Source organism: Lissotriton helveticus, chromosome 8, assembly GCF_964261635.1.
Source record: "Lissotriton helveticus chromosome 8, aLisHel1.1, whole genome shotgun sequence".
NCBI classification, from domain to species: domain Eukaryota; kingdom Metazoa; phylum Chordata; class Amphibia; order Caudata; family Salamandridae; genus Lissotriton; species Lissotriton helveticus.
The window spans coordinates 620,381,549-620,404,956 of record NC_136069.1 but is presented as its reverse complement, the minus strand read 5'-3'; the positions used below and the strand labels follow the sequence as shown (position 1 = coordinate 620,404,956).

General features: G+C 44.2%; 1 protein-coding gene across 7 annotated transcripts in view; it reads right to left on the bottom strand.

Moving 5' to 3' along the window:
- SCEL (sciellin) overlaps positions 1–23,408 on the bottom strand; it is a 490,458-nt gene that overhangs the window by 302,619 nt on the left and 164,431 nt on the right. For 6 of the 7 annotated variants that reach the window (XM_078657473.1, XM_078657474.1, XM_078657476.1 and 3 more), the window contains one exon: positions 19,181–19,237. The exons of the other annotated variant lie outside the window; for it this stretch is intronic. In XM_078657473.1, coding sequence (XP_078513599.1) covers positions 19,181–19,237 — 57 coding nt within the window. The remainder of the gene's footprint in view (positions 1–19,180; positions 19,238–23,408) is intronic. 7 annotated transcript variants of the gene reach the window in all.

Sequence of the window (23,408 nt, the reverse complement as noted above, 5' to 3'; positions counted from 1 at the left end):
ATGCGCAGTAACATAGATTCACACATTTCCATGTTCATAACGCTATTTGCATGAGAATTTCATCACAAATATCCATCAATGTTAGTTGCAGAGATGCCTGACATTGAGAGGTTGGTAATATATTAATTATCTATCGCTGCATGATGCAAGAATGACTCTTTTTGGCCGTCTCCTTTCAGAGAATCTCTAATGACTGTTGGATGTATTCTAAAGAATTGATTAAAAAGTACAGAAGTCACTTTCTCAAAATGAGAGGAAACTGTTGGTATCATACTTTAAGTCTGAAGACATGTGCTTTCATGCACTGATGATAAACATAAATGCAGAAACTACAGAACTAGGTGATTTTTTAACATAATTGGATATTTATGCTTTGCATCAGTTTGAGCTCAAATTAGACAGTGAATAGGTGTGATGAGAACCCAAAAATCACCCAGCTGCTTTGCTCAAATGATGTGACATAGGCATGCTACTTATGTCATCATTGAAGAAAGGAGCAAGAACTAGAGTTGAAAACTATACTGAAAGAGTTACCTCTTGCTGTATTTCCCTGCTGCACTTCCAATGTCCATGAAAGTGGCAAGATCTGGATCTCTAATAATAACAAAGTTGAATGTACAGGTTAAAAAGACAACAAGAACAATGACTCATCTAAAGGTATGCCATTACTAGTGGGAGAAGAATGAGAGCAACATAAAGACCTTGTAATATTCCACAGATCTGTTAGATGTATTATGCAATAGAGGATAGCACAAGAGTTGTATTGCTTTGAATCACCAGCAACAATGGCAGATTCTGGGGTGGGACTGGTGCTCTACCTTTTGAGTGCAGTAACATGCAAGCCCTCAGCAACTTGCTCTTGAGACACTGAGATCGTGGGTGAAATGAGGAAAGTAACCTATTTAACTATAGTTTTGTCATAGTATTGGCAACTCCTATTCTAACCCTCAGCCACAGATTATTATAATGCTGAGTGTGGCTAAAGGGTAGCTACACAATAAGGATTAGCTCCAACTAAAAGAAGGCTTTTGGTAAAGGTCCTCTGTCATTTCTCCATCATATCACTGGAGGTTGTTGCTATCAATTCTCATGTGCATTTGAAACATGTTCTCAGGAAGAAACCACAACCGATCATGGCTATACTGAGTAACGCCTGGACCAATACTCTACCTCATGTTGGGCCTCTAGTTGATTTTAGCATTGTTTTCCAGTGCCAAGCAGTCGTAAGTAATCTCATGTGATGCATGACTGCTTAGGTCGACTTGGGCCTTTTTGGAGAACTTCAAGGCAATGAATCAACTTGTCAAATATCTAAGCGTGTGTAATGGACTCAATGCGCCTTGTCCAGCACAGCTTCAGAAAGAATGCTTATGAATTCTGGGACCTATCCATGAAGTCAATTGTGATCATATTTTCAGGCTACATGTATTCTGCCAGCCAGTTCAAGGAAACAACTGTTATGTCCATGCTTAAGAAACAAGTCTATCATCTACATCAGTGTTTCCCAAACTGTGGTCCGCGGACCCCCAGGGGTCCGTGACACATTCCCAGGGGGTCCGTAGGCAACAGTTTTAAAAGCACAGAAACGTTTCTTGTATAATTAGCAGCTTTCCAGCAACAATAAAAGTGTCAAGAGAATGCCAGTGATTAATGTACCTGCTGGAGAGCAGGATAGTTTTGTTCAGTGGCAGCTTTGATTTAACTAATGTAGTACAGGGGGTTAATGTGCCTACTGCAAAGAACGTGTAACATGCATCTTAAAAAGCAGTATTTTATGTGCCTAGGTTCGTGGTTACTGCTTTTGTCACAGAGTTTCTTTTGTTACTGTGCACTTCATAAGTGACAATCGTAATCTAGCAGAGGGACCTATAAACTGTCATCAAAGAGCTGCTTGCAAACTGCATGGTACCAGTTAGTAACTTATATTTTGTCCCAGTTATTCATTAACCTGATGCTGCTAAAATTATATATTTGGGTGGAAATACATTTTTAATGTTAAAGTCAATGCTAGCCACTGTGTTATGTTCTGAATCCTGAGTTTTTGCTTTTCCAGACCAAGCACTCTTTAAACATTTTATATACACACAGATTTACATGTATGATTCAATGTCTCTATATGTGTGTGATGTAAAGTGATCTGACATCCTACAATGGCATGAGAGATGCTATAAAACAAATGAAATACATGTGATAGAGGGGCTATTACTTCAATATAAAATACTAAGGTCCAGGTGTACGATCTGTTTTTATATGCGCGAACGGGTTCGCGAACCCGTTTGCGCATGCAAAAACCTATTGGGCTATGTACATAGCCTATTTCGCGAGTCGCAATTTGTTTGCGACTCTCTAAATAGGTTTTGCAACTTGCTATTTGGAAGGGGCACCCCCTTCCAAATAGCAAGTCTGAAAACCATGTACAAATGTTTTGTGGGCGCAAAACCGTGACAATTACCACCTACTTCAAGTAGAGGGTAATGCATTGGCAAATGGGAAGGGGTCCCCAGGGGACCCCTTCCCCTTTGCAAATTCATGCAAAAAATTTTTTTAAGGGCAGGCAGTGGTCCCAGGGACCTCTGCCTGCCCTCGAAAACGTTTCATTTTCTTTTTTTTTTTAAATGCATGGTAAACAGGCTGCATTTTAAAAAAAAAAGCTGCTTTATTTAAAAGCAGTCCGAGACATGGTGGCCTGCAGAGCCCAGCAGGCCGCCATCGCTGGGAGGGCTGGCATTCCCAATGGGTTCGCAAATTGCGGGAGGCTCATTAATATTAATGAACCTCGCAATTTGTGACCCCATTGGGAATCCCAAACAGTGTTAAACACACTGTTGTACATTTCATTTAGCGACTCGCAATTTATCACTCGCAATGTGTCGCCAATTGCGAGGAGCTAAATGAAATGGTCGTACATCTGGCCCCAAAACTTTTAGTACTTTGAGTATTTGTTTTGTGTGCACAAGTGTGTATTTTTTTCGAATTACTGTTTTAATGTTTGAAATTTAACTCATACAAATTGCTTGGTGGTCCCCTGCTTCCAGTGGTGACTCAATGGGGGTCCTCAGGAGTCAAAAGTTTGGGAACCACTGATCTACATGATCAATGCTACTTCAGTAATAATTCTATCTTTTCATAGTGACTCAAATTCTGGCTTAGATTCCATACATTAGAAACAGCCTTTCTTACTTACAGAAAATGAGAAAAAATTAGGTATATTTCCAGCCGAACTTGAAGTGTATGCGAGTCATTGTGTGTGCTAAGGTGGAAATCAAATGGATATTTTCAAACATAATATGATATTCTAGGAAAAAAACAGACTGAAGCCAGAGACCAACACGAACAATCTTCCTTTTGGAATATTAATACCTCCCATTTGTATGTCTGACCTGGGTAGGTCAGACACAAGAGTTATTCAACTAATTGTTACACCTTAGGAGCTGTTAGGAGGGCTATATTTGTATAGATTTATTTTCCCACATTCTTAGGCACCTATAATGCAAACATGGATCTGCAACTACTACTGGTCAGTGTCATTCTTTGCTTGACAACTGGCCGCTCAATTTATCTGAGCACACCACATGACCTAATGACTACTATATAGAGTGCCCATGACAGAGCTGTCAAGTCCTCTTGTAGATAATGAGGTGTTACTCTAATCGTGCTCTCAAGTTTTACAGAAACTGAAGGATAAGAATAGTTTAGAACTTAAGGATCAGAGTATTTTGCTAACAATCATCTATGAAATAGGCTAGGTCTATCACCAATGTTTGCCTTTTAGACTTACATTTCATAGTGTACCAACATTTCCACTATCATTGCATGTTTCCCCCAAATGTTAAAAACTAAAATTGAAACACTCTAGCTCTGTTGTACCTTTATTTCAGAGAGTGGATCTTTAAAGAGAATAGTGTGGTACATTGGTAACAGTGGGCCTATATTTCTCCTTAATTTATAGATTGTATTGTTTTTGCTTTTCGTCATGCCATGTTGGTTTAACTTCTTTTGTCCATGCATGGCCTCATCTATACTTTCAAATCATTAATTGAAAGTATGAAGTGCTGAATACATTCTGAAATTCTATACACTATTTAACCTTTAGATTAAAATACAATGATAGGCACTAGGGTAAAACTCCCTGGTAATCACTGTAAAATTAAAAAAAGGCAAAAGTAAAGCAAATGTGTAGGAGCACTGACAATGTTTATCCTATTGTTTCAAATCTATAAAGCAAATATGCAGCAGAAGTAGGTTCAAAGCACCACAATTGACTCTATGCGCTCCCATAGACCAGATGGTCCGGGAAACACACTAATGAACTCACCTCTTTTTGTTTATTTTAGTAGGTTTAGTTGATTCAATGTCAAGATCAGGTTTTTGGCTTTTAAAAAAAGGCAATGGAAGTTAATAATGTCATAAATTTGCAGAATCCAAATGCTCACAAATGAAGCAACATAGGTTACCCAAGCATTACTAAAGGCAATACTATGCTCTTTGCAATGCTTGTTTGTTTCCTATATTCCAATGTTTGTACATTTAGGTTTCTAGCACGGCTACATTCAATTGCAGAATTCCTCCATCTTTACTTCCAAGAGGTCCATCATATTGCTCTTGACACAACATACCATGGAGGTATAGAAAGTAAGACTCCAGGATGGCTGTCATCTTGTGTCTAGAAGTACTGAGATAGTCATCTTGGAAGTAAACAAAATAAAACACCAAGGCGACTTTCACGCTCCAAGGGGACAGTCACATTTAATCTAGATGCAAATTAATAGGCGTTTTGGAAAGCTATTGGCTTTACCTACGCTTGCTATGTAATTCAAAAAGCATTATAAAGCCAATATCACAAGCATTGGCCACAGCCTATCGAGGATTGCAGAGTAAGCAAAGAGATATTGAAAGGACAGGGATGACATGAAAAGTCCCTAAAATGGCTTGAAAAGCCACCACAAAGGGAAGACGATATGGATTATATTTGCTAGGTAACATCCTGAGGAATACTTTGGCATTTAAGGACATTCTTTACAACCAATGGCAATTCCTTATGACTATATGACAGGCAATGGCTGACGTGGGCTGACTGGAAACCTACTCTGTATATGTTCATATGTGCCAAGCACCCCAAGGTCCTTGTTACTTCAGACCCATTTGATATATCAGTATTGATTGCACCTGATAAAATCTGATCTTTCAGGGTTTCGAATTTTTGAGGTGAGACAAATAGTTCCAATAAAAAGTTTATGGAATTAGACTAGTATTCTGTTGCTCACTGCATCAACATTCATATGTTCTGATAATTTTTGCCCATTTAATTTTTTTTATAAATATTTTTATTGAACAATTAATCAGCCCACCATTAAAACCAGAAATCAATAAATCAGCACACTTGGAAACGTCAGAGCAGTGATACAAAATTGTAAACATTGGGGAAGGATCGCCGGCCCAGCATTTGTAATGTCATGTGGTACTGTACTATCACTTCCTCACGTTCGTACCTTCACCCATCTAAGATCTATACTTCTCCCATGGGTTTCATATTTTATGCCATTTTTTGGGCAGCCTCTGCTTAGATATACAGCTTTTTCTACCAAACGGCACCAGTCTAGGTCCTGTTTCCAGCTGGAGAGCTTCGGTGATTCCTATGCCCCCCACAATCTTGCTATATTGCGCTTTGCCACCCCTGAGGCGAAGGCGAGCCAGGTTTTCATGTGTGTGGGCCACCTGGACTCTCCCGTGACACCCAGTAACTGCCAGCGAGCATCTGGGGGTATGTGTATCCCCAGCACTTCAGACAATACCCCAACCACCCTAGTCCAGTGGCGATTAATTTTGGGGCACTCCCAGATAATGTGAAAAAAGATGCCTGTCCCTCCACATCTCATGACACAGTGATCTAAGTCTGACTAGCTTAGTGTGTGGTGGAGCGCTAGATCTGTGTAGGACCCTGAACTGGATCAATCTAAATCTTGCTTCTATGGCACATCCTTGGGGCTCTGGGTCGCTTCCTGACAGTCATCGTCTTCCAGTAGTCCCAAGTCAGATTCCCAGGCTGCTCTCAATAGACCAGGGGTGTCAGGGAAGTTGTTCATTATCTTTCAGTATGTGAGGGATGTCGCTTTGTCTATCATGGGGTCACGTAGCAATCGATCCACCAGCGGGGAATAGTCGGGTAGCATTTCCCCTTCTGGTATGTAACGTCATAGGGTGTGTCTCAATTTTAAGTAACGTAACTGTTCTCCGTCAGCCATTTGGTATTCTGTCTGGAGTTCCTTAAAAGTGATCATGCTCCCACCCCGCCATATGTCTCCCAAGGGTGTCTAAGCCAATGAGGCTCCACCTGCGAAAGACCTGCCGGCGCCCCACGTCACCCAGTGCGTCACTTTCCCAAAGTAGTGTGTGTTGAGTCAGTCTAGAATCCCATCCCAGCAGCCTATTGGTTACTCGCCATGCTCGTGCAATCTCTTGTGTGTGAACAGGTAGTGACTTTTCCCTTCGTCCACGGTATAGAGCCGCGAGGTGTCCTCCTTTTCCCATTGGATGTCGGTCAAAGGGGTATGCAGGCTTAGTGTGGGGCACGAAGATCCACCATTGACATTAATAAGTTGGGTCTCTAGGTAGTAGCTCCAGATGTCTGAGACCGTCTGTCCGCCCTCATACACCCCACGCTGAAGTTTGCGCAATGCTATGTACGGTTTACCACTTATCTGCCATTTTTATCCTTTTAAATGCTGGAAGGTTTGACCTGCCTAAATTTAACAGGCTATGCAATCACATCAAGTTATTTCCAGGTGCGATACATTTTGCATACCGTATAGTTATAACCCCATTAAAACAGGGGTTTTCAACGGGGGCCAAAAGTTGTTAGGCCATTCGAAATGAGCACCAGAGATCTCTAAGCAGAGAATATCAAACCTAATTCAGATGCACTGGTGGGTTTAGAATTATTTTACTTAAAAATACAACGTAAGCAGTGAGAAGGTATGTTTCTGCTATGGATAAAGATCACACACTAGAGATATTGTTTGGCTCCTCTGTGAAGTTTTTGAATATTGGGGAACTACCACATTTCTTCATCCTAATACCAAGACATATATCTTCCAACACTAGTCTGGTGAAACGGGAAAAAAAGATAAAAATGTGGAGTAGCATTTTTTCACACTTTATGCACCATTTAAGTAATAACATTCCACTGGGGTGTGTGGCTTGGAGCATCAAGATGCGGTCGCACTCTAAGAGTGCTCTGGACCCCTCCGTCATCTGCTCCATATCCACCGACTCACAGGCGCCAATCCTGCAATCCTTCCTGGTGGTGCTGGTCTGCCGATGCCTGCGGTGATCTGTCCTGGGCCTTTGGCTCAGCAAGGGGGCGTTCCTGGTCTGGGTCAGTGTCTTCATGGCGGCGCCAGGGCTAGATCAAGATGGCGGACGCAGGACCCTGGCTGGAGTGACGTGAACCCGACGCGAGGCTGAACCAGAGATCCTGGGTAGCGGCGGGAAGACACCTTGTGTCCCGCTCAGAGCAATCACTGAAGCGGGAGGCGAAGAGGCACCGCCGGAGCCCCAGGAGCGAGTCCCGCACCTGTGAACACTGACGGTGGGTTTGCGCCCCAGGATGGCCGGTGGGATGCTGGGGCAGTGGAGACCTGGGCCCATTCGAGACCGCTGGGGGCTCACCCATGTGCTGTTGTGGCACCCCCATGGGGGTGCCTCACACACCGGCTGCCCCTGCAGACATCCCAAGCCCATGACCGGAGGCCCTGCAGCGGGGTCCCTGAGTGTCCTGGAATCCTGAAAGCAAGTGCGGGCCTGCTGTGGAGGGGGGGCCTGCCCCACAGCCTGGAAATCCAGCGGTGGGCTGCAGATGGCTCCCAATCAAATTCCTTAATGCCGGGGGAGTGGAGCCACGGCGTTCCCAGAAGAGGAGGCCGCCCCCGAGACCAGCAGCAGACGCAGTTAAATGGAGGCCCTGAGGCCGGGCGGGCTGTGGAGGCTCCCCAACATGCACCTTCGGTGCTGAGCTTCTACATGGGTGGCCAGCCTTGATTCAGAGCGGGAGGATTGCGGCAGTCCCCTCCCCCACCAGAGGGTCACTAAGGAAGAACATGAACTGGAGCTGGACATCCAGCAGGGCAATAGCTGCCTTACGCCTTTTGACTCCGCTGACAACTATAGGGTACACCCTCCTCCTATTGACTCTGGGTCAGTACGGAAGGCGATTGGACCAGCGGGGCCCCCACACAGCCGTTGGTCACCCTGACCAGGAGAAGGTCGCGGTGCGCGGGCATAGTCGGAAGGACCGCGCAAAGCCCCTGATTGCAGTTCTTTGAGGCTGTCTGTCGTGCCCTGAAGAGGTAGAAGAGCCATGTGCCATTGAGGGGGCAGCCTTGAGGAGACTCCTGTTTGGGGAGCGGCCTCTGACACATCCCGCCTGGCCGAGCAGAGTTGATACTGGCAACCAGGGGGGCCCGCTGAAGCACCCGGTGGCACCCCTTTAGAGCTCAGACCACATCCAGATTAGGCGTTACAGGGTATTTGACGAGGTGGACTGGGCCCTACCGGAAGGAGCCACGGGCCCCCGGAGACACAACAGAAATTCCCCATCAGTGGTCCATCCACGCCACACACCGCATCAACACTCTGCCCCACCGAAGGCTGCCCTTGATGCACAAGGGGTGCTAAGTGAAGATGTAGGGCATGGCCATCTCTCTCTTGGAGCCTTTGGGGACACCAGCTGTGAGGAGATGTGGGACTCCTTCATCGTACACCCAGCCTGAGTGATCTGGTCCCTCGTGTGCCCCACCCACTGCCCCGGGGGGACCGGGGGCAGCACCCACCTACAGACTCTGACCGAATGACCCGGACGCCCTGCGGAGTCTTTGTCCACTGCTTCCACTCACCATAGAGAAAGAAAGAGGACCATAACTGCCCACGACACAGACTAAAATCGATCAGTGCACATCAAGCAGTCCTGGGCCCACCAACGCTGCTGCTGTGAAAAATCCCCTCCTAGATGGAGACCTCAAAGCAATTCTTCAGGCCATATGCTCCTTGCGACCTCAGTTGAAAACAAGATAGGTGAGGTTCGCGTCAACATGGCACTCATAAGCCAGGACCTCCTCAATGTCACGTCCCATATCCCGAAAGCGGAATCCCGCCTTTTCACAGTCGAGGATGAGGTGCATCAGCTGAAAGAACAAGTCACGCAACTTCGATCCCACACAAAGTAATTGAACAGGAGGGCAGAGGATGCCAAAAGTCGTTCGAGGCATAACAACCTTTGACTGGTGGGCTTCCCTGAGGGAGGTGAGCGGGGTCAGGCAGCAACTCTCGTCCAGAATTGGACTGGATGTCAAAAGGTGCACTGTCGAAATGGTTTGCGGTGGACCGGGCTCGCCGATCCCTGGCACCTAAACCACCACAAGGAGCCCCTCACCGGTCAATCATTGCCAGGATCTTCACTTTCAGGGACGGAGACGCTATCCTGCAAGCGGCCCGGTCCCAAGCAGCCCTGACCTACCAAGGCCATAACATAATGATTTTCACACCAGGGAAGTACAGGCCGAGCGACGGTCTTACACGGAAGTCAAGCAGAAGTTGCGTGACCTCAAACTTCATACCGACTGCTCTTCCCGCCCCATCTTCAGGACATCTTCAAAAACAAAACCCACTTTTTCGAGTCGCCTGAATTGGCCTGAACCTGGCTCATGGATAAGTGCCCTCGGGGACCCTGAGTGGCGGCCCCCCTCTGTTTCTCCAATCTGGGGTGGCACCGTCTGCAGGCTCTGGGTCCCGAAGGCGGCACACCCGCTCACACAGAGGCCAAGGTGTCTGGGGTGGTACATCTGCCTCGCCATCAGCTGCTGGCCGCAACCTTGGGAATCTGCTTGGACCATCAGCTGCAGATGCCCGCAGCGTGCCCAATCCGTGGAGAGGCCCTCGGCTGGGAGCGGTTCTTCAACACCCCCAGACGTAGGATCCACAGACAATGATCTTTCCCGTAGCCCGACCATCTAAGACATGCACCCACAAACTTGGTCGGCTCCAAGCAAGTAGGAACTCGCCAGGGAAACTGTTCAATAAGAGCCGAAGTACCCAGCTGGATTCAGCTCATGCAACGAGTACATCCTGAAGAATGGAGGGGTCCACCACGTAGCTTCATACTCAGCTCTTTAGTTTAGTTTTCTTACTAGCACTGTTATTAGAGTGACAGATGCTTCCTTTCATGAAGTATAGGGTGGGGGGCGAGTTGGGACCGTTGTCCTAAGTTATGGCTCACCTACGCTCGATAACCACACCAGCCAATTTCTCACTCGCAGAGAACACACACACGGCTTTGGCACCAGATGACCAATTCATTTCACATATTGATCCGCTGACCAGCCTGACCCTCCGGACTGGCAGCACCAGGTGCCCCTTCAGTCACCACATGCCAGACGGCGCAAGCAATACATATGGGAGAACCCCTCTGTATCTTGTTTTGGTACGTCAATGGCCTTCTAGGAAGGGTTAAACCCACGGCAGTCCTGCAATATGCCCATAGACACACTCCAGACACCCTCTTACTCCAAGAAACCCACCTCATGGGTAATCACTGCCCCTTCCCCAAGATAATACAGGTTTGACAGAGCCTGGCACGCAGGCTTTGAACAGGGCTCATGTGGGCTAACAATGCAACTTCGGCGTGCCTTTCCCTTTGTCCCCACTAATGTTGTCAGAGACCCTCAGGGCCGCTTCGTGATCTTGACTGGGACATTGGGAGGGACAGTCATCAACCTGGTATCATTCTATGTGCCACCAGCTATCCTAGCAACCGCCTTGAAAACCACTAGTGACAACATATCCTCCCTCCCCCTGGGCATGACGGTGATTGGGAGGGACTTCAATGCGGTCATGCGACCAGACTTAGATACCATAGACACACCCTCCTCTAACAGGTCCCTATGCACCAGGAGACTAACAGAGTGGGCGATGTGACCCTGGGCCTGTGTGACATCTGGAGGACATGGAACCCTAGAACCACTCAGTATACACACACCTCTGAGGCACACCACTCGCAGACACGGATTGACCTGGTCTTTATGCCTGCCCCCGAATGCCGCGAGGTTTCCAGAGTCAGCATCCTCCCCAGGGGGCATCTCAGACCACTCACCACTTCTTCTTAGCTTGGGAGGCCTCGTAGACACACTACGCCTGGAGGCTGAATGCCTGGTTCCTCCAAGACAGCAAATTTCGGAAGGTGGTCGGGGACGGACTCTGACAGTACTTCTTAGCTAACTAGAAAACGGTCCCCTCTTCGGGCACCCTCTGGGAGGCAGGGAAGGCCACCATCTGCGGCTTTGCCAATGGCCAGCTTATGGCCAAGTGACAGGCGCAAGACAGCCGGCTCACCCTTTTCGAAGCCCAGGATGCCCGCCAGGAGCAGACCTCACCCACAGCTTTGGGCGAAAGGGAGAAGGGACAGCTCTCTCTCCTGTGAGATGAAATTAGGCAACTTTCGCTGGATTCAGCGAAGCTACTATGGAGGTCCTCTGTCGCCCAAATATACGGTTGGGGGGACAAGAACGGGAGAATACTCCATAGCCTGGTCTTGTAACCCATGTCGAACTGCATAGTACCTGACAAACAAGACCTAACAGGCGTCACTCGTCGTACCCCAGTCACCATAACCCAAGCCTTTGCAAACTACTACTTCTGGCTTTACTCGCCAGACCGATCAGACACCCCAAACCTTGAATTGTCTGAGCTGGGACCGATCCAACTCCCCCGGCTACACGAGTCAGAAGCAGCCAGCTTGGATCTCCCTATCACAAGAGAGGAAATATGGGAGGCATACTCCCTTGTAGCGGCCGGAAAGACGACAGGGCTAGACGGTTCCCCATAAGAGTACTATGCCTCATACAGAGACATACTTATTTCCCACCTCCATAACCTCTATGCTGAGGTGGCAGAGACAGGGAGATTTACACTTTAAACAGATGTGGCCACCGTGGTAGTCATCCCCAAGACCCGGCCCCGGTCGCCTTCCTGCTCTGATTATTGCCCAATCTCTCTAATGAACACAGAAATTAAAATATATGCAACAGTCCTAGCCCAACGGCTAAGACCAGCAAACTCATCCATCCAGACCAGTGCGGTTTTATGCCCTTGCGTAGTAACAGATATTGACATCAACACCTCCACTTGGCCCTGGCCCACCGACACCTGCTCTCTCAGTACCTGGCACTCCTGCTCATCGACTTTGAAAAGGCATTCCATACGGTCGATTGGCTGTATCTGGGGTTGTGCTTCCTGCAGTAGGCCTGGACCTTCATTTCTGTCACTTTGCCCGAGTCCTCTACTTCCGACCCACGGCGCGGGTGCTTATTAACGGGGCCTTTTTGGATATGTCCCAGATCAAAAGGGGAACAAGACAGGAATGTCCCCTTTTGCCGCTCCTTTTTGCCCTGTGATGGAGCCACTGGCATGCCTCACCTGAGCGGACGAGCACATCCAGGGTTGGAAGTGGAGGAGCTCGCACGAGGACCGGATCGTCCTTTACGCGGACGATGTCCTGCTCTTCTTAGCTGACCCTGCACGGTCGTACCTAGGTTTCTCCAACTCCTCTGTACCTACCAGCGGGTGTCCGGCCTGAGACTGAACCCTGCCAAGTCAACCTTAGTCTCCATTCACATGTCCAGAGAGTGCGTCGACTGGCAATCTACCATCCCGATATGGCATCAGTCGTTCAAATACCTGGGTCGCGCTGCTCCCAGTATTGGCGAGGTCACTCAACATACCCCTCTGGTTAGGAAGACCAGGACAGACCTACGTTTCTGGCAGGCACTCCCACTTAACCCCATGGGGAGGACCTCTCTGTTTAAACTGATGATTCTGCCCCGCTTCCTTTACATTATCCAAAACATCCATTTCGACCTCCTACGAAGTTGGTTCAGGGAACTGGACAGCCTGGTCACAGCCTTTCTTTGGGGGAACTCAAGGCCTGGAATGGCCCTTGCCCACTGCCAAATACCGCCTTTCAATAGAGGCATGGTCATGACCGACCTCTACTGTTACTACCTTGCAACCCGCCTGCTAGTCTTTCATGATTGGCTCAACAGTGGACTGTCTGACCCAGCCTACCGGGTTAATTTGGAAGGGCTGAGGCTGCCCCGGATCCAAGCAATGCTATATGGGGATCTGATTCTGATACCTACTGCACTACCCACGGTGACCCAAGAAGTCTTACTGGCTTGGCGCGCTTCCCTGCACTACACATGCTGGGACACCAGACTCTCACAGCAGACACCACTCTGGTACGGCTCGAGGCTCAGGGAGGTGGGGACTCTGGAGGGCTTCATGAAATGGGATCTTATTGGTAGTTCACATTTGGGGGACGTATGGATGGAAGACCATATGCGCTCCATCAAGGACTTGCAGACAGCCTATTTTATTCGCCCGTCCCAATTTTATAAGTACCTACAGTTCCGGCATGCCCTCACCTCACATGTACCAACAGGCACCACACACCACACTTCCAGAGTTCAGTTCCTTGGAGGTCCAGATCCTGATGGGAAACTTGGGAAGGGGGTGTCTGTGTGGTCCAACTATACTATCTCCACTGTGCTTACCTCACCCCTAGTCACCTCAACCGGGGCAGGCCTGCTAGCTACCCTGTCCTTCACACGTTGTGGGCCAGATCCAGCAGACTTCTTCCACATGGTATGGGTATGTCCCCTCCTTGCCCCGTATTGCAATGCACTGGTGTCGGAACTGACTGACGTCCTGGGATAGGAGGTGCCATGTAATCCCCTGAACTTAATCTTGGGGCTCATGGTCTGCCTAGACGCTCACATTCCTGGGAACTGTCATCATGGTGGCCAAACGAGACATAGCTGCTGCCTGGAAAAGTCCCATCCCACCCATCATAGCTAAATGGCACAGGGGAGTCGACTGGTGTGCAGCACAAGAGAAGCCACTGTACAAAGCTAGAGGATGTCTGGCTAAGCATGGTCGGGTGTGGGGTAAATGATTGGGTCAGTTCGGGTCAAGAGATGTTTCATAATGGGTGAGACACCTCGGTCAGGCCTAGGTCATAGTGTGCATTGTAACAACTAATACTGTATCTTGACTGTGATGAACCGTTGTGCTGTACTAACTTTACCAAAATAATTGGTTATAAAAAAAAACATTCCTATGGGACCTATACTGAGTAGGGACCTTATTACGTTCACCAAGTTTTATTTCTGAGGTTATCAGGGCACTCAAAACGAGCATAGCAGTGTTCAATGAAAGTAGCAATTGCAGGCTTGTTTTATTTCACTTCATCTTCATTAGAAGATACCAATTCATGGAGTAATCTTTTACCAAAAGTATCATATTGGTCATTTAATTCTTTCACAAATTCGCAATAAACCGAACAGTAGATTACATTGATAAATACTCAAGTACAGTATAAACTGCCTTAATGTATAGCACAGTTAATCAACCATGTCTTTTTTAACTAACCACCTTTACTCATTGCAGACAACACATTTTCGTATTCACAATTTCAGCTGCAAGACAATTACATCACAGACACGCATCAATGATACTTACAGAGATGCTAACATTGAGACGTTATATATATATTAACTATCTAACTCTACATGATGCCAAGATGACTCTTTGTGGCCGTCTCCTTGTGGAGAAGCTCAAATAGGTCTGTTGTAAGCATAGAAATAGAAAGAATGTAAAAGTGCAGATGTCGCTTTCTCAGAGTGAGAGGAAAACTGTTGGTATCAAACTATAAATCAGAAGACATGTGCTTCCAGGCACAGATGATGAACATAACTTCAGAAACCAGAGGACTGGGTAGATAAACATTTTTAAGAAGAATTGGATATTTATTCTTGGCAGCAGTAGTCAGTTAAAACTAGACAATGAATAGGTGCAATAATAACCCCACAATCACCCAACTCTTTGCTGAAATGATGTGACATAGGCACAGCCACTTATGTCATCATTGAAGAATCGAGTTCACACCAAAGTGAAAACTATTCTGAAAGCGTTACCTCTTGCTGTGTATCCCATCTGTATTTCTGATGTCAATGAAAGTACCAAGATCTTGCTCTCTAATAATAAAAAGGTGAATCTGTATGTCAATATGAACACAAGGAAAATGACTCAACACGACCTTTGGTTTTGCTTCAACACAAGATATGCCACCATAATGGGTATAGCAAAAAGAAGAAAAAAAGGAAATCAAAGCTCACAACATAGAGTTTCATTGACTTCTTAATGTAAATAAAGGAGTTTTTTACTCCTTCAAATTTAAATTGAACTGTATTAGTCTTAGAACTTAAGACGTTTGATGCTGGATTACCCTATTGAAGTAGTTTAGTTTAGTTTATTATTTTTGGGCAAGGCCATATGTTTTCCTTCGACGGTCCCCTCCACCCTCTTCATCAGCTAATCAGTGCGAGACTTGTCAAGCGGCGAAATTGTTCAATAGCACTGCTTCTTTCTTTCCCTCTATCTCTCTCTCTTTCAAACCATCCATTTTATTTGTCATTCCCTCAGCTAACCTTGGGGGAGCTGGAGAAAGCGACAGAGGTGACAGCAGTGGCCCTGGACTTTCAAGAACTGGCTTCCAAAGGCTCAACCCCCTCCACCTCCACCGCCCCCACTGAGGAAATGTCTGATAAAATAAAAAGCCTTTTCACCCTTGTGTTTAATGAGATTTAACATTGCTGAAGTTACCATCAACTCTAGCTTAAAGGAGGATGATGGAAATAGCCTGTAGTCTTTTCCCATTATCCTCCAGCCTAGAGATGTGGTGTTCAGGCTGAGGCTCACGGACCTCTAGAGGTCTATAGTGCCATGTACAGGAGGGCACAGCACCAAGAAATAAAAAATATAACATCATGGCAACAAACAAGCAACAATCAACTCATCGTGTTACTTTAAAATGGTTTGCTTTCTGCTGGGCTCAAATTAAGGAAGAATAGGTCCTGCCCCACTCTCTACAGTTGTGAATCACAGCTGTGAATGTTTCTAGATAGGTGTGAAAGGCGAAAAGTAGACTTTTGGGACATTCACAGCTGTATTCTAACTACAACAATTCATCAGTCGACATGCATTTCCCACTGTAGTAGAGTAAGAGGTGTGGGGACCAGCGTTTTGTGTGTGCATGGAAATGTGTGCCTGTAAGCAGAGATGTGTGTATGTAAATGCAAATGTTTAATCTAATAGTGCTTCAGGGTGGCTTAGCTAAATGATCACTGCTGAAACATGGAGATCTGAAAATCACAACTTTGAATCCTCGCACTGTTGACGAAACCTTTCATCATTCTTAGGTCAGCGAATTCAATACCTTTATTTTACATTTAAATGAGTGAAATAGTAACATTTAATATGTACAGCAGTTCGAATTGTAGACATGTGACATTAAGTAGTTACATTTCAGCAGGTTTTGATTCATAATTCCTATCCGTGTACAAATCGGGGTTTCTACATGGATCGAAACACACCGATCACTCGTAATCAGGCCCTTGGAGGTCAGAAAGAACACGAGTGTTGGCTTGGGTAAACATTTGTGCATTCCATCCTAGCCAAGCATAGTGCAGAGGGAGTTTAAACTCAATTAAATCTCATGAGGCCTCAACTAACAGTTTGCAGACAAAGGAGCACCTGACAATGACCAAGAGGGAAGTTTCGGGAATCCTATGGGATCCATGGGACTCGCGAGGATGACTTCTGTCAATTCTTGTTTAGAGAGCAACGACTCACAGATTATCTTAACAAAGGGAGGCTAGATACAATTCTCCAGCTACTGCTTCTGACATGAGTCGAGTACATGTTTCATTTTTTAGTGGGATCTAATATTGCATTTGAAATACTACTACTAAGCAATAACAGTGGTGCAAAGAAGTAGAGCCGGGAAAGGACTAGCAATTTTAAATTCATACCATGGCTATAACCCTTCAAGGTAATATAAAAATATTGACTTAGCGTGGACGTTTATTTAAACATAATAGTTTGATATGGGCCAGACAGATGAAATAGTGCATTGCAATTGGTGGTGACTGTTTTTCTACCATTGACCACATTTTTAATTAAACTACATGGATCAATTTGAACTTTTTAATTCGCTTGAGAGCCTGTGAACTATTTTATATTGATGCACTTTGCAGTCCAACGTTGAATCAATTTTTAGTTGATTAACATGTAGTCGCTAATGACTTTTTAATAATGACAAATGAGATCTACTCCCTCACCGTATTTAATTTAGAATTGTGTCTATTATTGGAGCAAATAAATCTATGGTGAGGATTATTAAATGTCACTTCTTTGCTTCATGTCTTAATTCCAGCTTTTGTGAGTTAAAATGTCCTGATAAAGTGCTGCATTACAAATGTTATAGTAAAGAAAATAGTGATTTCGATGGAAAAGCAGCATTTAAAAATGTCTTTCTGAAAAATCCCACTTCGAAATGTAAGAGGAACAATTAGATGGCCGGAAACAAATGAATCCACACTTGATTGTACTGTGTGTGTCCAGTGAATTCTTTCCAGCGAATGTTACATTTCACTAGTATGGGGACTGACATAAAACAACATAGAACTTTCCACCCTCTAATAAAAGAAAACAGTTGCAGTGAACCTCAACAGAACTGGCTCAGTGCTTCCGGCCACCTGCCTCCTTCTGCCTCCTGTGGTTCCTATGGTAAATAACTCCTTCAACATTACAATCTGACATTGACAGATATTGCACACAATGTCAGTGATAACTGCATAAACTGTGACTGGAAGGGGGAAGGAAATAGCCCCTTCACTGCCATACATATCTGCTCAGTCTCAGCTAATCTGGTGGTTAGAGATGTTGATTCATAACAATTTGACACATCAGAAGTCAAGGACTCTGGTCAAGGCAATAGAGAAGAGGCGCCCGCTTACCTCAACTAATGACTCCCACCTTTTACTCACCAACATGGTGTCAGTGGAAGTAAGAGGGAGAAGGTATCCACTTCCTTCCCACAGTTATAGCCTCTGCATCTCCCACTTTCTTGTAAGACTTACATTGGGAAAGGAAAAGGGAGACAGTGGCAGTGAATTATGGCAGAGGGAGGTTCATGATCGAAAGCCAGCAATTAGGGAAAATGGTTTTCTATGGTGACAAGAACAATCCATTTTTCTAATATTTGATGAGGGATTTGGCCTGTTTTTGAAAGAATGTTCAAAGTTTTGGCCCCAAGATAATTCAGTTTAAATTCAGAGTTTGATTTATTCAACAACAATAAACGAAAAATCAAACCAACTTGCACTCATAATGTGGGACATAAGCAATTACATGATAAGTTCAAAGATTTTTCTTTAATATACAAATGCCGGTACGCGATTTCGTGATTTGGGAAGATCTCAGACTCCTTTGTAGAAAACAAGGATCGTTATGTCAAGTTAAACCACTTTAAGAAAGAACTAGATTTAGGAAGTTTCTACAATGGGAGCGTTCAGTAATTTACTTGCACTGTACTGGACTGTTATAACCTGTATAAATATATACTTCCTTCAGTTCCAAGTACAATCGTTGAGAGCCAGAAGTTGCTCAACTTCTCCCACCAATGCTTTTTTACATTTACGACAGCCTCAGGCCAAACACCCCTCCTTGTCACTTCTGGGGCCTTGCCTTTTAGCTAATTAGTGAAGTTGAAGTCATATGTGGGTGCAGCCATCTTTCTTTGAGACCAGGCATGGGGGTTGAGTGAAGGAAAAAGCAGTTGAAGTGGTATTGTACAAAAGTCTGTCTCTTTGCTTTTTGATGTTTAAGGGCATTCTGAACACTTTAGCTGAGTGTTCATTACTAATTGTTTATTGTCTTAGCAGCCTCATTCCTAAAGCCTACGGCGAACATAATCTGAAATCCCAAAAATCAGTCCTTCTTTAAGTGGAAGCTTCAGGGTTTTCCATTCTTTATCAATTAAGGACACCACTGCATCATCTCCTAACATTAAACCTGTCTATGTAAAGAAGACATCAGCATATTAAAAGCCTGTTCCACACATGCCCTATTTTCTGAAACACTGGGGCCAACTAAAGCATCATACAAGTCCGCAACAAGACCCCCTAAATATATTCATGGTTAAAGAATCTCCATTCATATCAGCAAATGTGAAAATGACACACAAAGTACCTTCACCAGAGCTAAAACAAAGGATTATTTACAGACGTACCCCTTCTTATTTGTTGCTGCAGTGCTGTTTGTTTCAGTAACATTTTCAAATTGTGGGCTTTTTGATGATACAATGGAAAAAGCACATGTTGTTCAGATTAAATTATCAGTTTTACCAGCACCAGATAATAACAAATTAATAAAATTCTCTATCTGTGCATCTGAGAGACTAAATATAATCCACACCCTAATTCATTTATTTGAAGACAAACTTGTGATGTGTGCTGATGAATGTTTTGCAGAAGAATAGCACGAACATCAAAAGATTCCAGAGCGGTGCACATCAAAAGAATCCAGAGCTGTGCACCACTTAAAGAACTCAAATTACTTTAAATTGGCCAGCGAATGGGCCAGTCATGTCAATTAGTCACTTCAGGAATTACTGAAAAAAGCTCTTTGCCCCTTTTTAAGGTAGGACACCATTTCTTAAAATCATAAATGTAAACGATAATTCTTAACAAAGATGTGGAACAAGGCAGGCGTAAGGAAATTAAAGCTGTCTATTCACAGTATATCTTAAAAAAAGTATGAAAATAAGCATGTGAACACTTGGAACATAAAGTGAAGGAATTGTGGTCACTTTTTGTGAATATTATTTATTTATGTAATTTAATGTTGGAAAGAAAGTGGGGAAAAATAGGAAGAAGCAGTCAGTCATCCAGATGGTGTATACTAAAATATAATGATTAGAATTGGAGTCCATACTGTTTTCAGAACTTTATGTAGTCCAGCTTCCAGCACATGTCCATTGAAGAGCAAATTCCAGAGAGATTAGCTTTTTAGAAGTTGTTTCTCCCCAAATAACATTTGTATCTAGTTTTATAAATAAGTAGCAGTTTCAGTTTAGGTTGGTGTCTTATTGACTGGTGAAGATGGAAGAAATTCTTATTGTAGTTGAGAGTTCAGGCTTTGAGGCATAGACTGACTGCTTTGAAGTTCCGGTGTTCCTTCACATAGTCAGGAAGGGATTTTATGGCTATAGATATGTTGTTTCAATGTTCTGGATGAAGATTACGAGGACCGCATCATTCTAACCTGCTGCTTTTTGGATAGTTATATAAATTGTTTCTAATGTCAAGGCGGGTCTTCGCAACTGCCAGTACCCAATGCAATCCTCTGTTCGAGCTGTAAGGCTGGCACAATCGTATAGTGATGTGAAAGTGCTAGACTGTGATCCTTGTGACAGTATTCTTTTAATGGAGTGAAAATGGATCAATGAATGACAAGTGTTTTGAATGTAATCCTCAAAAGGAGAACAGTTGGGGCCGAAGGAAATGGTGGTCTAATTAATCAATGAGAAGTTGCTTCGTTTTTGGTCATTTCAGGCTAAGTCAATTGATATTCCTGCACTGTTAGCTGTGGTCTAGGAAGGCAGTAAAAGGTTATTGCACTCCAGGATCCTCCTAAAAGTTGATAGGTATTTGTTAGATAACTTGGTGTATGTCTATGATGTGTTCCTTAGGAGTTAAGTATATATTAGATAGAATCAGTGCAAAGGTCTGTGCCTCTCAGTGAGACTGATGGCTAAAGATAGGTGGGATCCAGTAAGATAAAGCTTTAAAACTGGCCCTGGTGCTTAGTTGTTAGACGTTCCGTGCTTACATTGTATATGACAGTTGCTGTGCTTTGGTGTGAGAAAGGGCAATTTGACACTATTAGTAGTGCATGGGAGGCGGGGCAGTAGCTAATAGAAGATATTGGGTTTGTATCTGTTTTTTCAGATTTGAGTCCTTGAACCTTGTGAATATTGGCTCTACATTAAATTAAACACTAATTCATGTCATAATGAAGTAGGCTAAGACAGGAAGAACCCACTGCAGCACCTCAGGTTTTGAAGACTCCGCTGCACCACCACTGGATTGCATGTACTCCAAGGGGTAGATGGACTTTTAAGAATTTGAATAGCTTAGTGATGTTAGTTACATAAGCTACTGTGAACTCACAGGAGAGCAGTGGTGGTTGCACATCCAATGGATTGGCCAGGCCAAAAGGTGTTAGATCAAATCAGCTCAGAAATTGGTAAATTCTCATCAATGTTGGTGTTTACTTAAGAAAAATATAAATGGAAATGGAAATGGCAAGAATTTGCAAATTTGCTTGCTCACCTTAGTTATTAAAACAGAAACTGCAGCGAAAGGGGATTTCATTGAGGCCAACATATAGAATTAGGCCTTGTTTGAGGCTGCTCTAGCCTAGACTTTGCTGAGTTGAGAGAGAGGAAGATCTGTTTCATTGACTTTGTTTTATTTTCATTCAAGCTATCATGTCCTCATTCTATTCTGTGTTTGCATCAGTTTGAATAAAAAATTGTGAACTTCATATGTTTGGTGTTCTGATAATTTTACTTGATATTAAATATAAACGCAATCAAGTGTAGGGGGCAAGATATTTTTAGTAATTTAGGATTAGAGTGAATTAAAGAGACACTTTATAAATGGAGGAGTGATCATTTTTGTCACTTGCCTGGAGCCAACCCCCAGTGTAAACACACCTGTTGCATTGCTTGAGTTGTGACTATTTAATGGCTGTGGGGATATTACATTTATCATGGTTATTCTAAAAGCCTCATCTGAGATTTCCAAATGTTTGGTGTCCCATTCCCTAAAAAGCTTTAAGGATCAACGGAGTGAATGATATTTCTCCAAACTGGTATAATTAGCAATAATTTTGGGTATGTTTCATGATTATTTTATATTGGCTACAGATGAGATCCTTCCGCTAATTAAGGCAAATGTCTACACTGTATCAAGCCCTCCCCTTTTAAAGACATGGTTTTCCTTTTTGTTTTTCTTTAAAGGAAAAAATGACTCGTATAATATTAATGTGAGTCCAGCTATATATACAACCAACAGATCACTCCTGTCCAATGATTTGTGACTTTACCTCCTTACAACTAGAACCCCATTTCAAATTGTACTGTATTTAACATGACTATGCCAATTCTCCATTCACAGAAATATCCAAGATAAATTCTGTATCTCTGAAGGCTGTCACAAATCAAACAGTCTTGAATGGCATCCTGTTGACGGCAGTGAATTATTCAATATGACCTCTGCTGTTCAAAAATCTCTTTACTCACTCTGGGGCCCCAACATATCCAGAGCATCTGAGGGGTCTTTGTGTTTTTTATTGAGCTCTGATACCTTCCTTCTTGAGCAGATAGCTTTCAAAAGACAAAGAAACACTTAGGGCCCGATTCTGATGCGGGTTGGAAAGCTTACCGACCGAATCGGTTTGGAAATGGTTTCTGACTTACTCGGATCGGGGGAGTCCCACCGACGGAGTATGATGCATCCGGATACTTCCCCATACAATTTGGTTGGACTCCCATTGACTTCAATGGGAGCAAATGTTCCTAACCGCATCATAATTGGGCCCTTGGTTGGGAAGACACGTTCCCGATCCGATTTGGAAGGAGCAAATGCTGTTAGGAAGCCTTCCTTGCCGCATCAGAATCAGACCCTCGGTGGGAATGCTTTCCTAACCGCATCAGAATCAGGCCCTAAATAATGGACGTCATTTAGGGGTCACCTGGCAGTGCTTTTGTGGTTCATGGCCTCAGACATGGCAAAATAAGTTCCTGGACCACAGGGGCAGCTCGTCCTAATGGACGTTGGTTGGGGCACCACCTTCCTGATTTTATGTCAATTTTTTTATTACACAAATAGTGAATAATACTGTTCACTATTAGTGTAGTAAAAATGGAGTAGAATTAGCTAGAATATGACAATATCTGGTAGCTAAGGGAAGTAAAAATGGTTTTAAAGGAATGTTGTATGCAAGCTTGGAGATGAGTCTGTATTTATGTGAGAGAGTGTAAAAATGTGCGTATGTGTATGTGTAAACGTGTGTGGGAGTCATAGTAAATGTCAAGTGGCATGTGATGTTACTTCCATTACCCCTAGCATTTTGGTGAATTGATGCCTATGCACTAAATCAGTCTTTCTCAGAGAGTGTGCTAAAGGTCTGGTATTTTTTTCTTCCATTAACACTGACTAATCTCCCTGGCATTTTGGTGAATTGACACCCATGCACTTAATCAGTCTTTCTCGGAGAGCGCGCTTAAGATCTGGTATTCTTTTCCTCCATTAACGCAGACTAAATCATTTTGTGAAGTATTCGAAAAAGATTCGAAAATTCTTCTGTTTCAATATCATTTTAAAATTTGACCTGTTGTCCTAATCCTGAGCTCTTGAGTTGTTGAAACCACACTGAGATGACAAGGTACT